The sequence below is a fragment of the Gavialis gangeticus genome, unplaced genomic scaffold (assembly GCF_001723915.1).
Source record: "Gavialis gangeticus isolate Ggan-Ray unplaced genomic scaffold, GavGan_comp1, whole genome shotgun sequence".
Taxonomy (NCBI): Eukaryota; Metazoa; Chordata; order Crocodylia; family Gavialidae; genus Gavialis; species Gavialis gangeticus.
In genome coordinates this window covers 909,099-924,062 of record NW_017729029.1, presented here as the reverse complement: position 1 = coordinate 924,062, position 14,964 = coordinate 909,099, and the positions used below count along the sequence as shown (strand labels likewise).

Below are 14,964 nucleotides of genomic sequence, written 5' to 3'. Positions count from 1 at the left end.
CACACACACACACATCCGCCCAGCTTGGTGATCAGCTGCGGGGGGATGCTGGGTGACCCCCAGACCCAGGAGGCACCAGTTGCTGGGTGGGTGGGGGGACGGTCCCCCGTGTGGTCTGCAGTGGACCAGAAGTACTTCTGGTCCTCTCCTGGGGCCACCACTGAGCATGCTAGGGAGCCCCCCCATGCTCCCGTGGAACACTTCATCCACCCCAGCATCATAGCATTCATGAGCTGCCTGGTATCTTGAGGTATGTAAAAAAAAGCTTTTAAAGCTTTGTCTGTGTCCAAATCATCAAATCTCTCCAAATTGATTTGAAGGGTTCTGATTCAATTCAGCGAGATTAAAGGGTCTCCTGATTCGATTTGGATTCAGAGATTCAGCCACTGGTTATGCTCAATCGAATCAGCAACCAAAGCTTCACACAGCCCTACTAACCGTGTCTTTAAAAAAAAAAAAAAGTAAAAAAGACAGAGGCTGAATCTTTTGGAGCAAAGACCATCAGACAGCAGGGTGAATCTCTGGTTAATCTGTTTCTTTACTGTGAGGCCTCATAGACCCTGTGTCAGATGGCAGTTTGGGTATGGCAGGGTTCTGAGTGGCGAGCAGAAAGATGGAATTGTGGGAAAGTAGGATTAGATCTTGGAGATTCAGAGCATACTTAACGTTGAAATTAACAAAGCCAGTGAGAAATTGTGAAGCTTCAAATATAGGAATCACTTCTGTAAAGCAGCTCCCTTGTCTGCTGTCCTGTCCCTGATGATAGTTAATGTTGGATGTTGGTCGATCAGAGAGGATTGTAGGTCTGGAACAGACCAGCTTGGTCACTGGTGGTGCTGGCAGATGTAAAAAAACACCCAGAAATGGCACTTTACTTTAAATATGGCACATTCCCATGCATGCCCAAAAGAGGCAGTGCATTACTTCAGCCTGTCTCACCCTGTGTCTGTAAAGATCGAGTGCTTTAGTGGGGCTTTTTTGCTGCTGTTATCTAATAGCTGATTGAATCAGCTTCAGCTAAAAGATCAAAAAAGCCCTGCTGAACTGCTTAATCTTTACAGATGCTGCAGAGCTGGGTTGAAGTAACTCAGGAGCTTCTGGTAAAGCAATTTTTTTTTTTAAACATCTGCAAGCAGCCTGAGTCCAGTATTCCACAAACCTTATCAATCTTAAGTTCAGAAGAGAGGGTTAAAAGTATTCCTAACTGGGATAATTTAATTTGGGGGGCAAATTCAGGGGGTTTTTTTCCTAGTATGAAGGCCAGTACAAGTAGGTATTGGCTGCATTAAATTTACCTACAATTAATCCATCACTAATTCTATAGCTATGCTTTGTATATCATAGTATTTATCTATGCTTGTACAGAATTGTACTGAGTCAAATCTGGATATTAGTCTGTGTGCTAATTATATTTTCATCTGTTTTCTCAGATCCTACAATTTATCCTAAGTTTGATGAGAGGAAATTATATTGTGGGAGTGAAGAGGAAAAGGTAACTGTCAGGTGTTTAACAAGTTCATTAAAAAAAGAATTTTCTTAAGTTCAGGCATTTGCACAAATGTTTCTGTTGAAATACTATTAAAGCAGTACATATTTGTAGAGTTCAAGAAAATCAAATCAATAAGCTGGTAGAAGTTGCTGATGAAGCACCTGACTTTATTTAGTGGAAGTACAGAGAGAATGCTAACTTTAGTTTAGTGCAATGACTAGAATGTTCAAATTTGGGAGACCTTGTTCTCTTTAAAATTATGAATATAAATTAGATGTGGGAATGAGACCAACTCCTAACATTTTGAAAAACATTGATCAGAAACAATTGGTTCAATTTCCTCTAAACACAGTGGGTATTTTTATACATGCAAGAGCTGGGTGCTTTGAAAAGAGCCCGGTGTTGCAACGCTTGCAGTTGTATATAAGCGGCAAAATGCGCATCATTGCCAAGAAAATGGCAGTGGTACACTTTTGAACTAAAACACATTGGAGGTGCTTTGGTTCAAAAGCATGCTGCTGGCATTTTCTACACGCTGACACGCTTTTTGTCACTTACTCAAATGCGTGCAGTGCAGTTCACCTCAGCTCACATATGGAGCAAACTCAATTCCGAAGCGGCAGATCTCGGGTATGGTTTGGGACAGAAAAGTACGTGTATAAATGCGCTATAGTTTATTTTAATAAATCAGTCTTAAATACAAAACACAGTACTTTTTAAAAAAAAATACATTCATATGTAAAAAAAAAAAAAAAGTGTAATAAAACAGTTTAAAAACGCATTTTCTGAATATTGAACAGTGTCAGCTCACATCTAAATAGAGGTAAGTACAAACCAGGAGTATAGAAAAAGCCATCTAGTTTAAAAAAAAAAATCGTTAACTATTTTTAGACATAGTAAAAAAAAATCTTAAGCTGTTTTCTTAAATACACATGTACAGCTAAGAAAAAAATGCTCCAAATTCAGAATGAAAGCTGTATTTATCAACCAATGGAAGTCTGCTTTTTTAAAGATAACTAAAAACGCAAGTACATACCAAAATTTATATCCAAAATTTCCTGTTTGCTGATTTATTTTTCTTAAAAATGGACTGTGAAAAGATGGGGGAGGGAATATCTAGAGTTGTACAATTTAAGTAGAAATGGTATAAAATCACCAAGTTTAAACAAATCCTCACCCCTTCCCAGACATAGATTTGAAAGTCTTGAAAATCTTAAGATCACTTCTCTCTACCACCTGCACTTGACAGGGTGAACAGAGTATGCACTGAAAGTTTCATCCACTTTCTAGGAGGGCTGGAAAATGACCTACTTGATTGTTCTGTGTCACTTAAATAGCATCCCTGTCTTCACAAAACTAGGTAGTTTCAGCAAGAGCTGCTATTTGTTTGTTGTTTGAAATCAGACATTGCTAAAAATTACATTATATTTTAATCATGCTTTAAGAGTGTATTGTCATTTCTCAGGTCTTTGACAGATGCTTCAGGTGCTTCACCTTCCAAATACAGCTGTCAATATGTTCGCATACCTGTGGAGAATGGTGAAACAGTAAGTTTTGACAGGGACAGGAGCACTGGGCTAGATGTGCTCATGGGTATACAGTCTAATAAATGATCTTATAAACATGAATATTCTCAGCTGTAGTTAAATACTTTAGAATCTGATTTGCAAAGGGTTAAATCAGGGGTGTCAAATGCACAGCCTGCAAAGCCCCACCATCCAACCCCTGTCACTGCCCTTGGGTTTGAGCAGACCCGTATGGGACGCAGGGCCAGTCTGCGGGCTGGATCTAGCCAGCACACCACTCACAGGCACCATGTGTAGTGTGGGTCTTGGACTAGCTGCAACAGGCATCATGTGACCATTATCTGGCCTGGGCAGCCACCATATGCAGCACAGCTGCTGCTCTGGCCAGACTGTACTGTAAGCAGCAGCACTTCTGACTGCTTCAGGCACATGCAGCACAGATTTCAGACTAGCTGCAGCAGCTGCTGGACAGGTATGGAGGTGAGCAGGAGAGGGAGGGGGAAAAGGGAGGAAGTGGGAGTCAGTGGCCTGATCAGGCCTGTAGACTAATCCCATACCACTCATCTGGCCCAGGAGCTGGGTAAGTTTAACACCCCTGAGTTAAACCATTTATGTGTCTCCAAAACGATGGAAATAGAAAAATCTGAATGGGAAAATAAACATTAGCAGTAAGAATGAAGACCTGGCACTGAATAGGCCAAATCACTGATTTATTTTTTTATTGTTTCCTCTACCAAGCAGGTAGCTATTTCTGGACATACCTCAGACAGTGAGGATGATAATGGTAAGGGCATCATCATTCGAGATGTCACCAACACTCTGGACAGTGCCACAGAAGGGTTGCTTGCAGTAGAGCACACGAGTGGAAATGATGGGTATGAATGAAAACATAAAATGGTTTGCACCTAAGTCCTGTTTAACACTTGTGTTTATTTCTTGAACATAAAAATGGAATAGCCCATCTCAGTTTTCAAATACATCTATGTACTCCCAGGTTAAGGTGTTAAAGAATCAGCTTTCTGGTGTGTCACAGAAGCCTTTTTTTAGCAACAGCCTTAGAGCTTTTTCTTTCTTTCATGAATGCAGATAGCTTCATTTTGAATCAAAGTTCAAACCTTGAATTTAATTCAGTCCAATCATGTGCTCACTTAATAATTAAGAACATGCTGAAGCATTTGGCAAAATAGGGAGATATGGCACATTAGTACTGTGCTAATAGCAGTTAGCTGACCATGTTATGCAGAACAAATTGTTTAAAGGGAAGAAACTCTTGTGCATTCAGCCTCAGACCCTTGTAGAATGTCTGGGAGGAGCAATAAAAGAAACAAGTACAAGAGTGTCATACCACAATGAAAGAAAGGCTTCAGAGCCTGCATCATATTAGCCCAAATGAACTAAAAACTCTGTAGCCTGACAGATATTTACAAAATGCAGCAAAGCTTAAGGTATTGGAAACTAAGAAAGAAGGAAACCAGCATTTGTTGTTCATTTTAGTTAGTGTCAGGAAAAGGATGTTGGTCCCCGGTGAAAACAGTTTGTGACTAAACTAAGTGTTATGTAAAGCCTGGATTCTGCAAACCTGCCTGTGTCCCCTATCCTGGATAGCTGCTGTTAATATCCAATGCCAAATGTGTGACCCTGCTTCAGGTCTTGGGAATTTCAAGGGTCTAACTATCATGTTCCCCAATTTTTTTTTGGAGGAGGAGGACGTGTGGGGCACTACTGTTTCCCCACCTTCAGACGCTTCCATTTTGGCAAAGTAGAATTTTCTGCTGAACTGATTGTCTATGATGAAAGCATTTTCTGTGTTTTGTAATCTCTTACAAAGAAACCAGGTTATTTGTGAATTCACAGGACTTGGCCTTAAATCAGAAAAGGCGTTGACATTTGAAATATTAAACCTACAGTGAGACATACTGCAGAAGCTGAGCTATTCTAAGTTTCATTTTATTATGCACTGTATTTCCCAGAGAGACCCAAGCAGTTCAACAGTCAGACTCAACTGCCCAGGAAGCATCACCGTCTGTTGAGTTCCATCCTGTGGAACCACATTGTCCAGTTCAGGTCATTGACAATGGCAGCAAATCTTGTGAAATAGAAAAGGATGTGGTAGAGTTGTATGCTCCACAGACTAATTCTCCAGAAGACCCTGCTTCCATGATAGAGTCTATCTTGAATGAGAGCAGCTCTGCAACCCAAAGTGATAGTCTGTTGGACAGGTATGGAATACGGTGTTAACAATTTCGATACATGCTTGTATTCTTATCATTTGTGTTGATTTTATAAAGGCATCTTGGAGGTTATAAAGGAGTCTTAGAGGTTTGTAGATAATGGAATATGATAATATTTCCTCTGTTTCCTCCCTTAAACATAACTTCAAAAATTTCAAATTTTTTTGGAAAAGGGCTGAATCTTGTACCGTGCATTCAAACCCAACAAACTGTGCCTGCTGAGCAGGTGGAGCAGATGTCTAGCTGAGGGTCATTCTGTAAGGATGTTGAAATTTGAAAGATTCCTTCTTGCAGGGAATGGGGTAGTTTCTGAGTGTCAGGACTCATACTGTATATAAGAAGGCTTTAAAAAAGAAATCAGCATCTTGATGTGCACCCAACAGGAAATGGGAAGCCAGTGAAGGTGATAAAAAAAAAAATCATGTAATAGTGCCAGCTGCTGGAACTACTTGCACAAGTGCTGGTTCTAAGGGTCCTTTACCAGTTGTTCCCTGTAGTGCTTGATGTAAGCGAAATAACTAATTAGAGAGTCATGAGCAGCATTGGTCAGTTCTGGATCAGCAAGTTGGCTATGAATGCTTTAGCACTGGTGGCTGAAAACAAGCCTCTGCTTTATCTTTAGTAGGCAGTGAAACAAGTGCCCTTACATTGCCACTTTTGCTTCATTGCTTCAGGTCTTGAGTATAGGAGTCCTACATACCTGGTCATACATACATTCCTTTTCAAGCCCCTACCATCCATTCCATCTTGCTGTGCTTCAGTTTCAGCCCAAACTCCTCTAAGCCCATTGTCAGCCAAGTTTTACATGGCAAGAATGCCTTTTTACCTCTACTTTTAATGGAAAATTAGCCATGCTTATACCATTGGGGTCCTGACAGTATCTTATTCTCTCTCCCACTTTCCTTCTCTCATACATACTGGAATAGAAATCTAGTATGAAAGAGACATCTGATGGAAAAAGTAATTTTCCAAAATACCAGTGACAAATCTAAGTTCCCACCTGTTCCAGGGTACCTGTTAAGTCTCACCAGCCTGTTCAGTGTGCGTTTGGTAAGATAGGACTGTATAGTGCCAGACACTGAATTGTGGGGTGGGAGACCAGGAGACTTTTTTGTGTAGCTAACAAGAACCTGTTCTAGGTCCTGACTGCCTTTATTGTATGGAGTTCTGTTTTTTTCCCCACGGCTATAATGAATACTTGGCAACTAGCTCATTTGCTAGAATTCTTTCTACCTTGCTCTGTAGTTGGCATATGGTTGCATTTTGTATTAATTTTTTTTTTCCAGGGAAGAGATTCAGGATTTCCTGAATTGTATTGATGCCAGCCTTGAGGAGCTCCAAGCAATGCTATCTGGGAAGAAATTTAATTTTGGCTCTGAATCATATATCGATGTAAGTGTCCATTTCCATTTGCGGACTTTTTTAACTTAATTAGATTTAAGGCATCCCTCGGGAAACAATGCAGGCTCTTAGCTTTCGTTTGTTTCTTGGCTGTAGAAAAATAATAGAACAGCTCTTCTCCAAAGACCACAAGTCAAAATGTCTTTCGACACTGGAAATCTCTGGTTTTATCTTATGAATCTAAGTGTAGCTTTTCCTAATGTGATTCACTTCAGCACCCTGGAAAGGATCTTATGGCATTCCAGAGAAACACAGCACTCTTAAGTATCACTGATATACTGGGCGCATCTATGCATCGCCATACAGCGCACTACGGCAATGTAGCAATCATGTAGGTCTGCACGTAATCACCAGCTACATTGCTGTAGAGGTGTGCTCCCTGGGTATAGCACACTGCTACGACAACATAGTGACAACATCTACCCTTGTGCATGGTCCAGTAATTGCCTGTACTGATCTGTGCTTTAGTACTTCCAAAAGGAAGGACTAAAGTGTGGTGCCATATAGTAACTCATAAAAGCACCTACTATGTATCGTATTTTTCTCTGCTTTCCATATATTGGGAAGGGTAGTGTTTGTTTATAATGGGTGTATTTAAGATTAGGGGTTGATAGGAGATTAGTGCTGCTGATAGAAGTGAAAAAAAGGTCTTACATTCTAGGCTTGTGAAGAAAAATTTCTAAATGCTTCTAGATTTTTAAGCTGGAAGGCTCTACAATAAAGTAAATACAATTTAGTGTGACACACAGGAGAGTGTCCTGCTATAGCCAAGGATGCCCTTTGCAGTGTGAACTCTCCCTTCTCTCTTCTGTGATCCTACATAGTCTCATGATTTTCTGTGAAGACATCTCACATCCTGTCCCTTTTCTTCAGACCTGCAATCCAGAACTTCTAGGCTTGGATGCGAATTTGATGGATGCTTCCTCCAGTGCAGAGAATGTAAGTGGTGAGAGAGATTGATGAGGTGATGAACAAAAGGGATGAATCTTAGCTGACTGGCAATTAATAAGGCGTTTTATACATTTGTTTTTTCCTTTGGTGGAAAGGCACAAATAACCATGAATTTGAAATCAAACCAGATCTGTTTTTTAAATTCTCAGGTGTTTGCATTTTGCATAAGCACTTTGTGATGCCTGTTATATGCCTTGTTAATGTACTTTATTTGAAAAATGTTGCGCTTCTATTTATTAGGCCTGTGTGAAATGGCTAGTATTCGCTTCGGATTTGGATTCAGCCAGTTCGGGGGACAGTGATTCAATTCGGTGATTTGAATTGCTGTCTTGAATTGATTCGGCCAAATCAGATTTGGAGATTCAGCATCACACAGGCTCCATCCCCTGCCCAGCCCTAGCTCCCGGCTCTTTGAAGAAAAAAAAAAAAAAGTCCTCACTCATTGGCTGCTGCCAGGCAAGGGGGCAATCCCCACTGCCCCCCTACTGTCCCATAATGCATGATGGGCTCTGCCACGAGCCTCCTGGCCCCTGCCTGCTCTCCCAGCCCCCTCCCCACAGCTGCCCCGTCTGCCCCACCTCCCAGCCCTTTAAAAAAAAACAAAAAACAAAAGCCCTGATTCACTGGCTCTTGCCAGGCAGGGGGCAATTCCTGCTGCCTCCTGCTGTCCCACGCTGTGGGGAGGGGGGCTTTGTCACAAGCCCCAAGAAACTCCGAGGCCACTGTAGCAGCCATTGAGTTCAGGGGGGGATTTGGGGTTTTTTTGTTTTTTTTAAAGGGCTGGGAGCTGAGGTGGGCAGGGCAACCATGGGGGGCTGGGAGAGAGGGTGAAGGTTGGGGGGCTCGTGACAGAGCCCCTCATGCAGCAGGGGGCAACAGGGCTCGCCCCCCTGACTAGCAGCAGCCTGTGAGTGGGGTTTTTTAAACAACTGGGAGCTGCAGCTAAGCAGGACAGCCATGGCAGGACTGGGGGAGCGGGCAGGGGTCGGGGGATACTAAGAGGGTTTGGGGGAGCAGGGGTGGGGCCTGGCAGGGGTCCTCCGCATGGTCCCCCTCTCTGCTCCTCCAGCCACCTGCCCCCTACTTACTGGCATGGCAGCTCCCTGCTGCAGCAAGCCAGAGACTGCCCAAATCACTGAAGCTCTTGGAAACTTTTCTGAATTGATTTGGAGATTACTCCCCGATTTGATTCAGATTTGGAGATTCAGGGGCTGAAACGGGCCATAGCTCCTCCAAATAAGCACCCAAAGCTTCGCACAGCCCTACTATTTATGCCTTCATTTTGCCATGTGTAACATTTAATTTCTGAATGCAGCTGGGGAAATATTGGAGTAGGGGAACCTATTTACAAATAAGTTACCGTGGAATAGAAAGGAATTCCAAAAATCAATCAGTCATCTCTGGAAGACAAGGTTCTTTGGGTAAATCCAATATCTTTTATTAGACCAACTCAAATAGTCAGAAAAATTCTTCTTAGCAATCTTTCAGGCACAAGCACCCTTCATCAGGCTGAGGAAGCATCACTTTCTCAGCCTGACGAGAAGGGTGTTTTTGCCCAAAAACTTCCTAAGAATATTTTTTCCAACTATTTGAGTTGGTTTAATAAACGATATTGGATTTACCCAAAGAACCTTGTCTGCCTATGTCTTTAGACCAGCATGGCTGCAGCCTACACCCCTCATTCATCTGTGTGCACTGGACAGTACTTTATATTCCTAGCTCTCAGCTCATTGGTGATTAATGGAGCTAAAAAAAAGTCCCAACGTACGTTAAGAACACTGAAACCAAATGAATGGCAAGTATTTAACCACAGTTCATTGGCTTGGGTTTTTGTACTTTGATTATTCTCAAGCATTGAAGAACCAGTGGGACTGATCAGCTTTTGAAACAAGATCACTTTTTTTAACATCTGGTTAGCATGGGTGTGAGCAAACTGAGGGGAATAAAGAAGACATATTTGCTGAAAAACTTTATGCTATATCTTCACAGCGACCAGAAAACCCCAATAAAGTTTTTTGTTTTTGTTTTTGTTTTTTATCATATGCATCTTCCCAGTATATTTCTGAGGGGAGACACCTGCCATGTGTGCGTGGTTTCATTAGACTAGTTCTTAAATTCCTTTTCTGCCGTGACAACTTGTGTGAATATGGATTCTCATTATACAAACTTTTAAAAAGAACCCTTTTGTTTTTCAAACAAACTTCTTTGCCAGTTTGTTTTTTGGATCAGATAACTCGGAGTAAAATGTTGGCAGCTTTTATCAGCTGGATTTAACTTTCAAATATTACTTAAAACATTTCTATCATGGGCCATCATGCTGAATAATAGAGCTTCCTGTTTTAGGATGAAATAAATCTGTATGGGGGAATGTTTTTTCTACAAAGCAGATTCTTCCAAAATTGGATGGGGAACGTTTTCATCCATGTAGCACCAATCCTATCTGATTTTCTCCACCCCCTTCCCCCCAATGCCCTCATTGGCGGCTAATAGACTTCTTTGGGGGGATGAAAACCTGCTTTCATTTTATTCGGATTGATGAGAGCTTACAGGGAGAGGAAGTATATATGGGTTTTGATTAATGATGTGAGTGCTTGTCCTCTCCTTTACGTCCTCTTCATTTAACTTGCTAATAAAAAAAAAAAATACTACTATACATGATGCTTTACTATGTATTTTCTTCCCCTTTAGCTTGAGAAATTGCCCGACAGCACTGAAGAGCTAGCAGCAACTGAGGGGGAAACATCAGGAAACAAAGGTGGGCAGCAGACAAATCCTGGGAACTTGCCTACAATTTATGCTGCAAACAAATTAGTGTGTAGCTTTCTTAGTGTGCATTACATCTATATTTGTGAGCCAATCTGTTCTATGGTTAAGGCTTTTGTGGGGGGGAGGGGGTTGATGGCTTGTGGGAATTTATAGACTAAACTGAATCTCTTGAGGGTTTAAGGTAGCACCATTTTCTTGGATTCTGGATTTCATTGTTGCCTTTTCCCATCTGCCCTGGCCACATGCTAATCCACCTTGGTGTTATTGGAGAGGAGACCAGCTGCCATTCTTAATGGAAGTGGGGCTCAGGTTACAGCTCTGAAGAATACATTGCTCCATCCATGCCTGTAATGGAGCGTGGTTAGTGCACTTTAAACTTAGAGTACATGCTCCCAGCCTAAGGAACTGCCTTGGTCTCTGCCTTAACTTAATAGGAAAGGCAGGGGAACTTCAAATACACAATGAGAGAGAAATGGAAAGCCTCACAAAAGGAGGAATGTTGGGGAGAAGGATGAACCTTGATTAAATGAAAAATGAGAGTTGCTCAATGCAGAGGGTGCAACCTGGCAGCAGGTATGAAGTTGAAAGGAGTGCAGCAGGGGCAGATGGTGAGAAGGTGACTAGATTCAGAGTGAGAGAGAACAGGAAGAGAAAACTTCCTTTAATTCACTACCTTCAAGGCCTAGCATGTCTTCAGATTTGAAGATTTGAGGACAGACAGCCACTTACAGGGTTGAAGAAACAGAAAATGACATAATGTGTTTGAATTAACGAGTTTTAAAATTTAACAGCAACTGTGGAGAATAGCAAGGGAGACCATCTAAATAATGTAACAATAGCCAGCAGGCAGGCTAGACTCCAGTGCATGCATTACACTCAGTGGTTGCATCTACACATGCTTTACTGCGCAGTAGCCTAATTTGCTACAAAGTAAAGTGTCACAGTCTACATGTGTGACACTATTAGACTGTGGGAAGCTAAACACCACTGTAAGATAGCACTGTCAGGGACAGTATTATCTTATGGTGGAGTAATTAACACACGTGTGGATGCTGACTGGGCATAAATTGCACCCAGTCAGCCCAAGCAGCAGGTAGCCAGACTCCTGCCTGTTGCATAGCCACATGGTTCTGCACTTTGGGCATCCTTGTGCCCCAGCCATCCCTGACACCAGAGCCCAGAGTTGGCCCCATGTGTCCCCTGCCAGCCCAACCCTGCTCCGCCCCAGCTTCAATTGTTGCTACCCTGGGTGCACATGTACATTGCTCCCAGGTGTGTCTATTCTTTCACCATAATCACATGTGTTGATGCACCCAGTGATTATCATCAGGCTGAAGACAGTCTGCCACATCCTACTTACTTAATGCAAGCTTTAATTGCAGTCCTTGGATCCTCTTGGTTGTGGCTCAAAATTTGGTCATGCTGGTCTGGTTTTTTTTGTTTGTTTGTTTGTTTTTCCAAGTAAAGAACTTATCAAGTAATTCCTTGTATTCCTTTTGGATAAGACCTTACTCTTGCACCTCTTATCAATCTTACTAGTTTTGATTTGTTGTCTTTTTTTTCAACAGACATGCAGGTGATACAGTACAGGGGCAATCCTTTGCTTTCGTTTCTCGAAGAATTGCCTTCAATTGAAAGTTCAGGAAAGATGGAGGATCCTAAAGATCTCCTTCTAACCCCGTTGGAGGAGAAACCCATGATTTCTCTTTCCTCAAGTAGTGAAATAGCCTCCTCAGTGGGAGCTCCAGCAAACCAAGCCGAGCCTCCAGATATACTGGGAATGGGTGACCAGCCCTTGCTCTCAGAAGATGCAAATGGGGAGTATAAACTGTTCCCACTCTTACTCCTCAGTCCTGTTGCTAACTTTATAGAAGAGGCCTCAGAGATAGAAACTACTTGAACGTGGAAAAACCTTCCTAAACTCAGCTTCCTGCCATAAAATGTGCAGAAATGGTACAAGAATCAGCAAGAAGCTTTGTCACCCTCTTCTACTCCCCCTCCCACCATCCTCCTGGGCCTGGTAGTCTACAAAAACATTGGAAGGACTTTATTCCTGCAATCCAGGAAGAAAGATGGAAGCAAGCGTAAGACAAGAGCTGCACAGCACTGAAGGTACCACAGGGAGATGATCAAACTCCACATAAATACAACTTTTTTTATACAATGATTTCATTGCAAGAAAGAATCTTTATTCCATTGTAAAGATTAGCAATTTTTAGCTGGCCAGTAACACAGTATGGAGTATTGTAACCTGGCCTGTACTATCTTCAGAGCCTATTTCATTAGGGGACTTGTCTACTAAGCCGGGAGATGCTTCTTTTATTAAGTCTGGATTGGATTGTTTGCTTCTGTCTAGGGCCCTTTTTCCTACTCCTGGATTTGCTCCTGGGCTTTTTAATATAGACAACACTTCTTTTCCTATGGAAAATGGTATTTTTTAACATGGTGTATTACTTTAGGGCATGCTGATGGCTGTTCATTGCTACAGTTATAAATGTTTTGTTGGTTCTGCACTTTACCTAAAGCTTATTTCTCATGCACACTGCATGAAGAGTTCTCTGGCATAACTTGCATATAAGTGACCTGCATGTATGTTCTCCTTAAGCAAGGATTTTACCAGTCTGGGAGACACTGGACAAAATCCAGCAACTGTCCTTGCTATGCAAAAAGCGTGCTTTTTGCAAGACAAATGTTTTTATGCCCCTTGCAGCTCACTTGGACAAACCAGAAACAGCTGCACGATGTTGATCTTTGTTATCATAGAACATCTCCTCAATGCTCCTCTCTTCTACCTGCAATATCCTCTTGTTCACATGGTGCTCTGAAACACTGGGCCCGATTTTTGCACTCTGCCTTAGCCAAAGAACTCCCTGTGGTGAAACTGGCAAATTCGTGGAACCACTTCCCGCTCCATTATTTAAAAAAGAAAAAAAGGCTTATCCTATAAAATCGCTTCCATCTGAGCACAAAAACAACATTTCTGTACTGCGTGGCAAGCTGTTGTCCCTAAGCAACTCTGGAAAGTCAGTGTGTATTAGTGCCATAACATGTTAGGACTGGGTTTGATGCACAGTCCTGTAGTTAGGCTTGTAATATCCTGCACTTGGAGCTTGTGATGCAGAGTAATAGTGAGTTCGTTGCAGGAGCTGAGCAAAGACTTACTTCTGTAATATTACAGAATTACCAGTTTCACCCACAGGATTGCTATGAAATATTTTTATTTCATCTTAAACTGTCAAGAACCCAGGTCACCTTAATTGAAACATGGAACGGCTAGCAAGACTAACTTGAGTAGGTGCAAAATGAATCTATCTGGAACAATGCAAGTTACATGTTGGGTGTGTGGGGAACCTTGTTTATGTTCGTTTTGTTGCTGGGTCTTTGAGTTAACAAGAAGAGCAATGTTTCTAGTGTGTGTTGTGCATGTGCATACCCTCAGTGTTGCTGAGTTAATTATTTCAGTATTTTTGTAATGTGTCCTTTACTTATATTCTTTTTCATGTTTTATATTTTTAATTGCTGTCTCTTTAAATATGCGGTGTCCCAGGCAGGCTTGTTGTTTTTTAAGGGAGAGTGAAATGGTCTACAGCCTTTTAGTTGAACTTTAGAAGCAGGTGGGTGGGGGAAGGAGTATGTGCATGTTGTAGCTTCGTGCTATTTTTTTGTAATACATTAATTTGTTCTGCAGGAGCAATGCAGCATAGACCAGATTTTTCTGGTGCTGTTTCAAACCAATTCCAAATGACACAAATCAGGAAGTGTCTGGTCTTGTATCATTTCTGATCTAAGCAAGGTTGATTTAAATAGCTGCACTTTCTGCTACTGTCTTTATTTTTTATTTTTTCCCCTTTTTTGGTGAGGTGCTGTTTTCTTTCATTTTTTTCTGGACTCATTAGCTGAACCTAGCCGCTTTCCACATCACTGCAAACATTTTTTTTTGTCTTGTGTCGGTTTCTTCCACCCCTTCCCCCTCTTTTTTTTAAGAACATGCTTAACAAGCTAGAACACCTATGTTAAAAAGGAAATGGAAACTGCTGATGATGTTTTGTTCATGATCATGTTTTGGAAATGTATATGCTTCCTGACATCAGCATATTCTAGATGGGAGGTTGGGCAATGAGGAGGCACACGCATTGAAGTAATTAAATTCCAGGATTGTAAAATCAGCACTGCTTGTCTCATCTTTTATTGTGTGTGTTTATCATCACGCATCTGTTGCATGATTTCTCAAGGGGGTGCATCAAGCCCATCGGTAGCAAGAGAAGGCTCCCTCTTCAGTATTGCTGAAGTGCCAAGACTTCCAAAGGATGTGCTACTGAAAGAGCGGTCAGCAACACATAACATAAAAGGAGATGGTGCACTAGATGGTTCTTGTCCTGAATGAGTATGGCAAAGAATCAAAAAACTGGGGAAAGCATGCTGCATCTTTGTGTAATGGGAACCAGTTTGGAGTGAGTGCAGTTGGCAAGTGGTAAGCCCATAAGGAAGGGGAAAGTTTTTTTTATTGGCTTCTGCAGGACATTAGCCTTTGAATTTTAAGAAGTTACGTTAATAGTTGGGAAGGGAACGGCAAGACAAAAATAATACATTGAAGCTTTGT

At 41.7% G+C, this 14,964-nt stretch overlaps 1 protein-coding gene across 2 annotated transcripts in view; it reads left to right on the top strand.

Moving 5' to 3' along the window:
• Window positions 1–14,530, top strand: part of LOC109300453 (heat shock factor protein 3-like) — a 29,431-nt gene extending 14,901 nt beyond the window's left edge. The window contains exons 6-13 of one of the 2 annotated variants that reach the window (XM_019521091.1): window positions 1,431–1,492; window positions 2,955–3,036; window positions 3,757–3,890; window positions 4,986–5,234; window positions 6,533–6,638; window positions 7,521–7,586; window positions 10,287–10,353; window positions 11,933–14,530. In XM_019521091.1, the coding sequence (XP_019376636.1) occupies window positions 1,431–1,492; window positions 2,955–3,036; window positions 3,757–3,890; window positions 4,986–5,234; window positions 6,533–6,638; window positions 7,521–7,586; window positions 10,287–10,353; window positions 11,933–12,264 (1,098 nt within the window). In that variant the 3' untranslated portion in view covers window positions 12,265–14,530. Of the gene's footprint in view, window positions 1–1,430; window positions 1,493–2,954; window positions 3,037–3,753; window positions 3,891–4,985; window positions 5,235–6,532; window positions 6,639–7,520; window positions 7,587–10,286; window positions 10,354–11,932 lie in introns of both variants that reach the window. The other variant, XM_019521090.1, reaches the window with a different exon arrangement.
• Window positions 14,531–14,964: the final 434 nt, after the last annotated feature.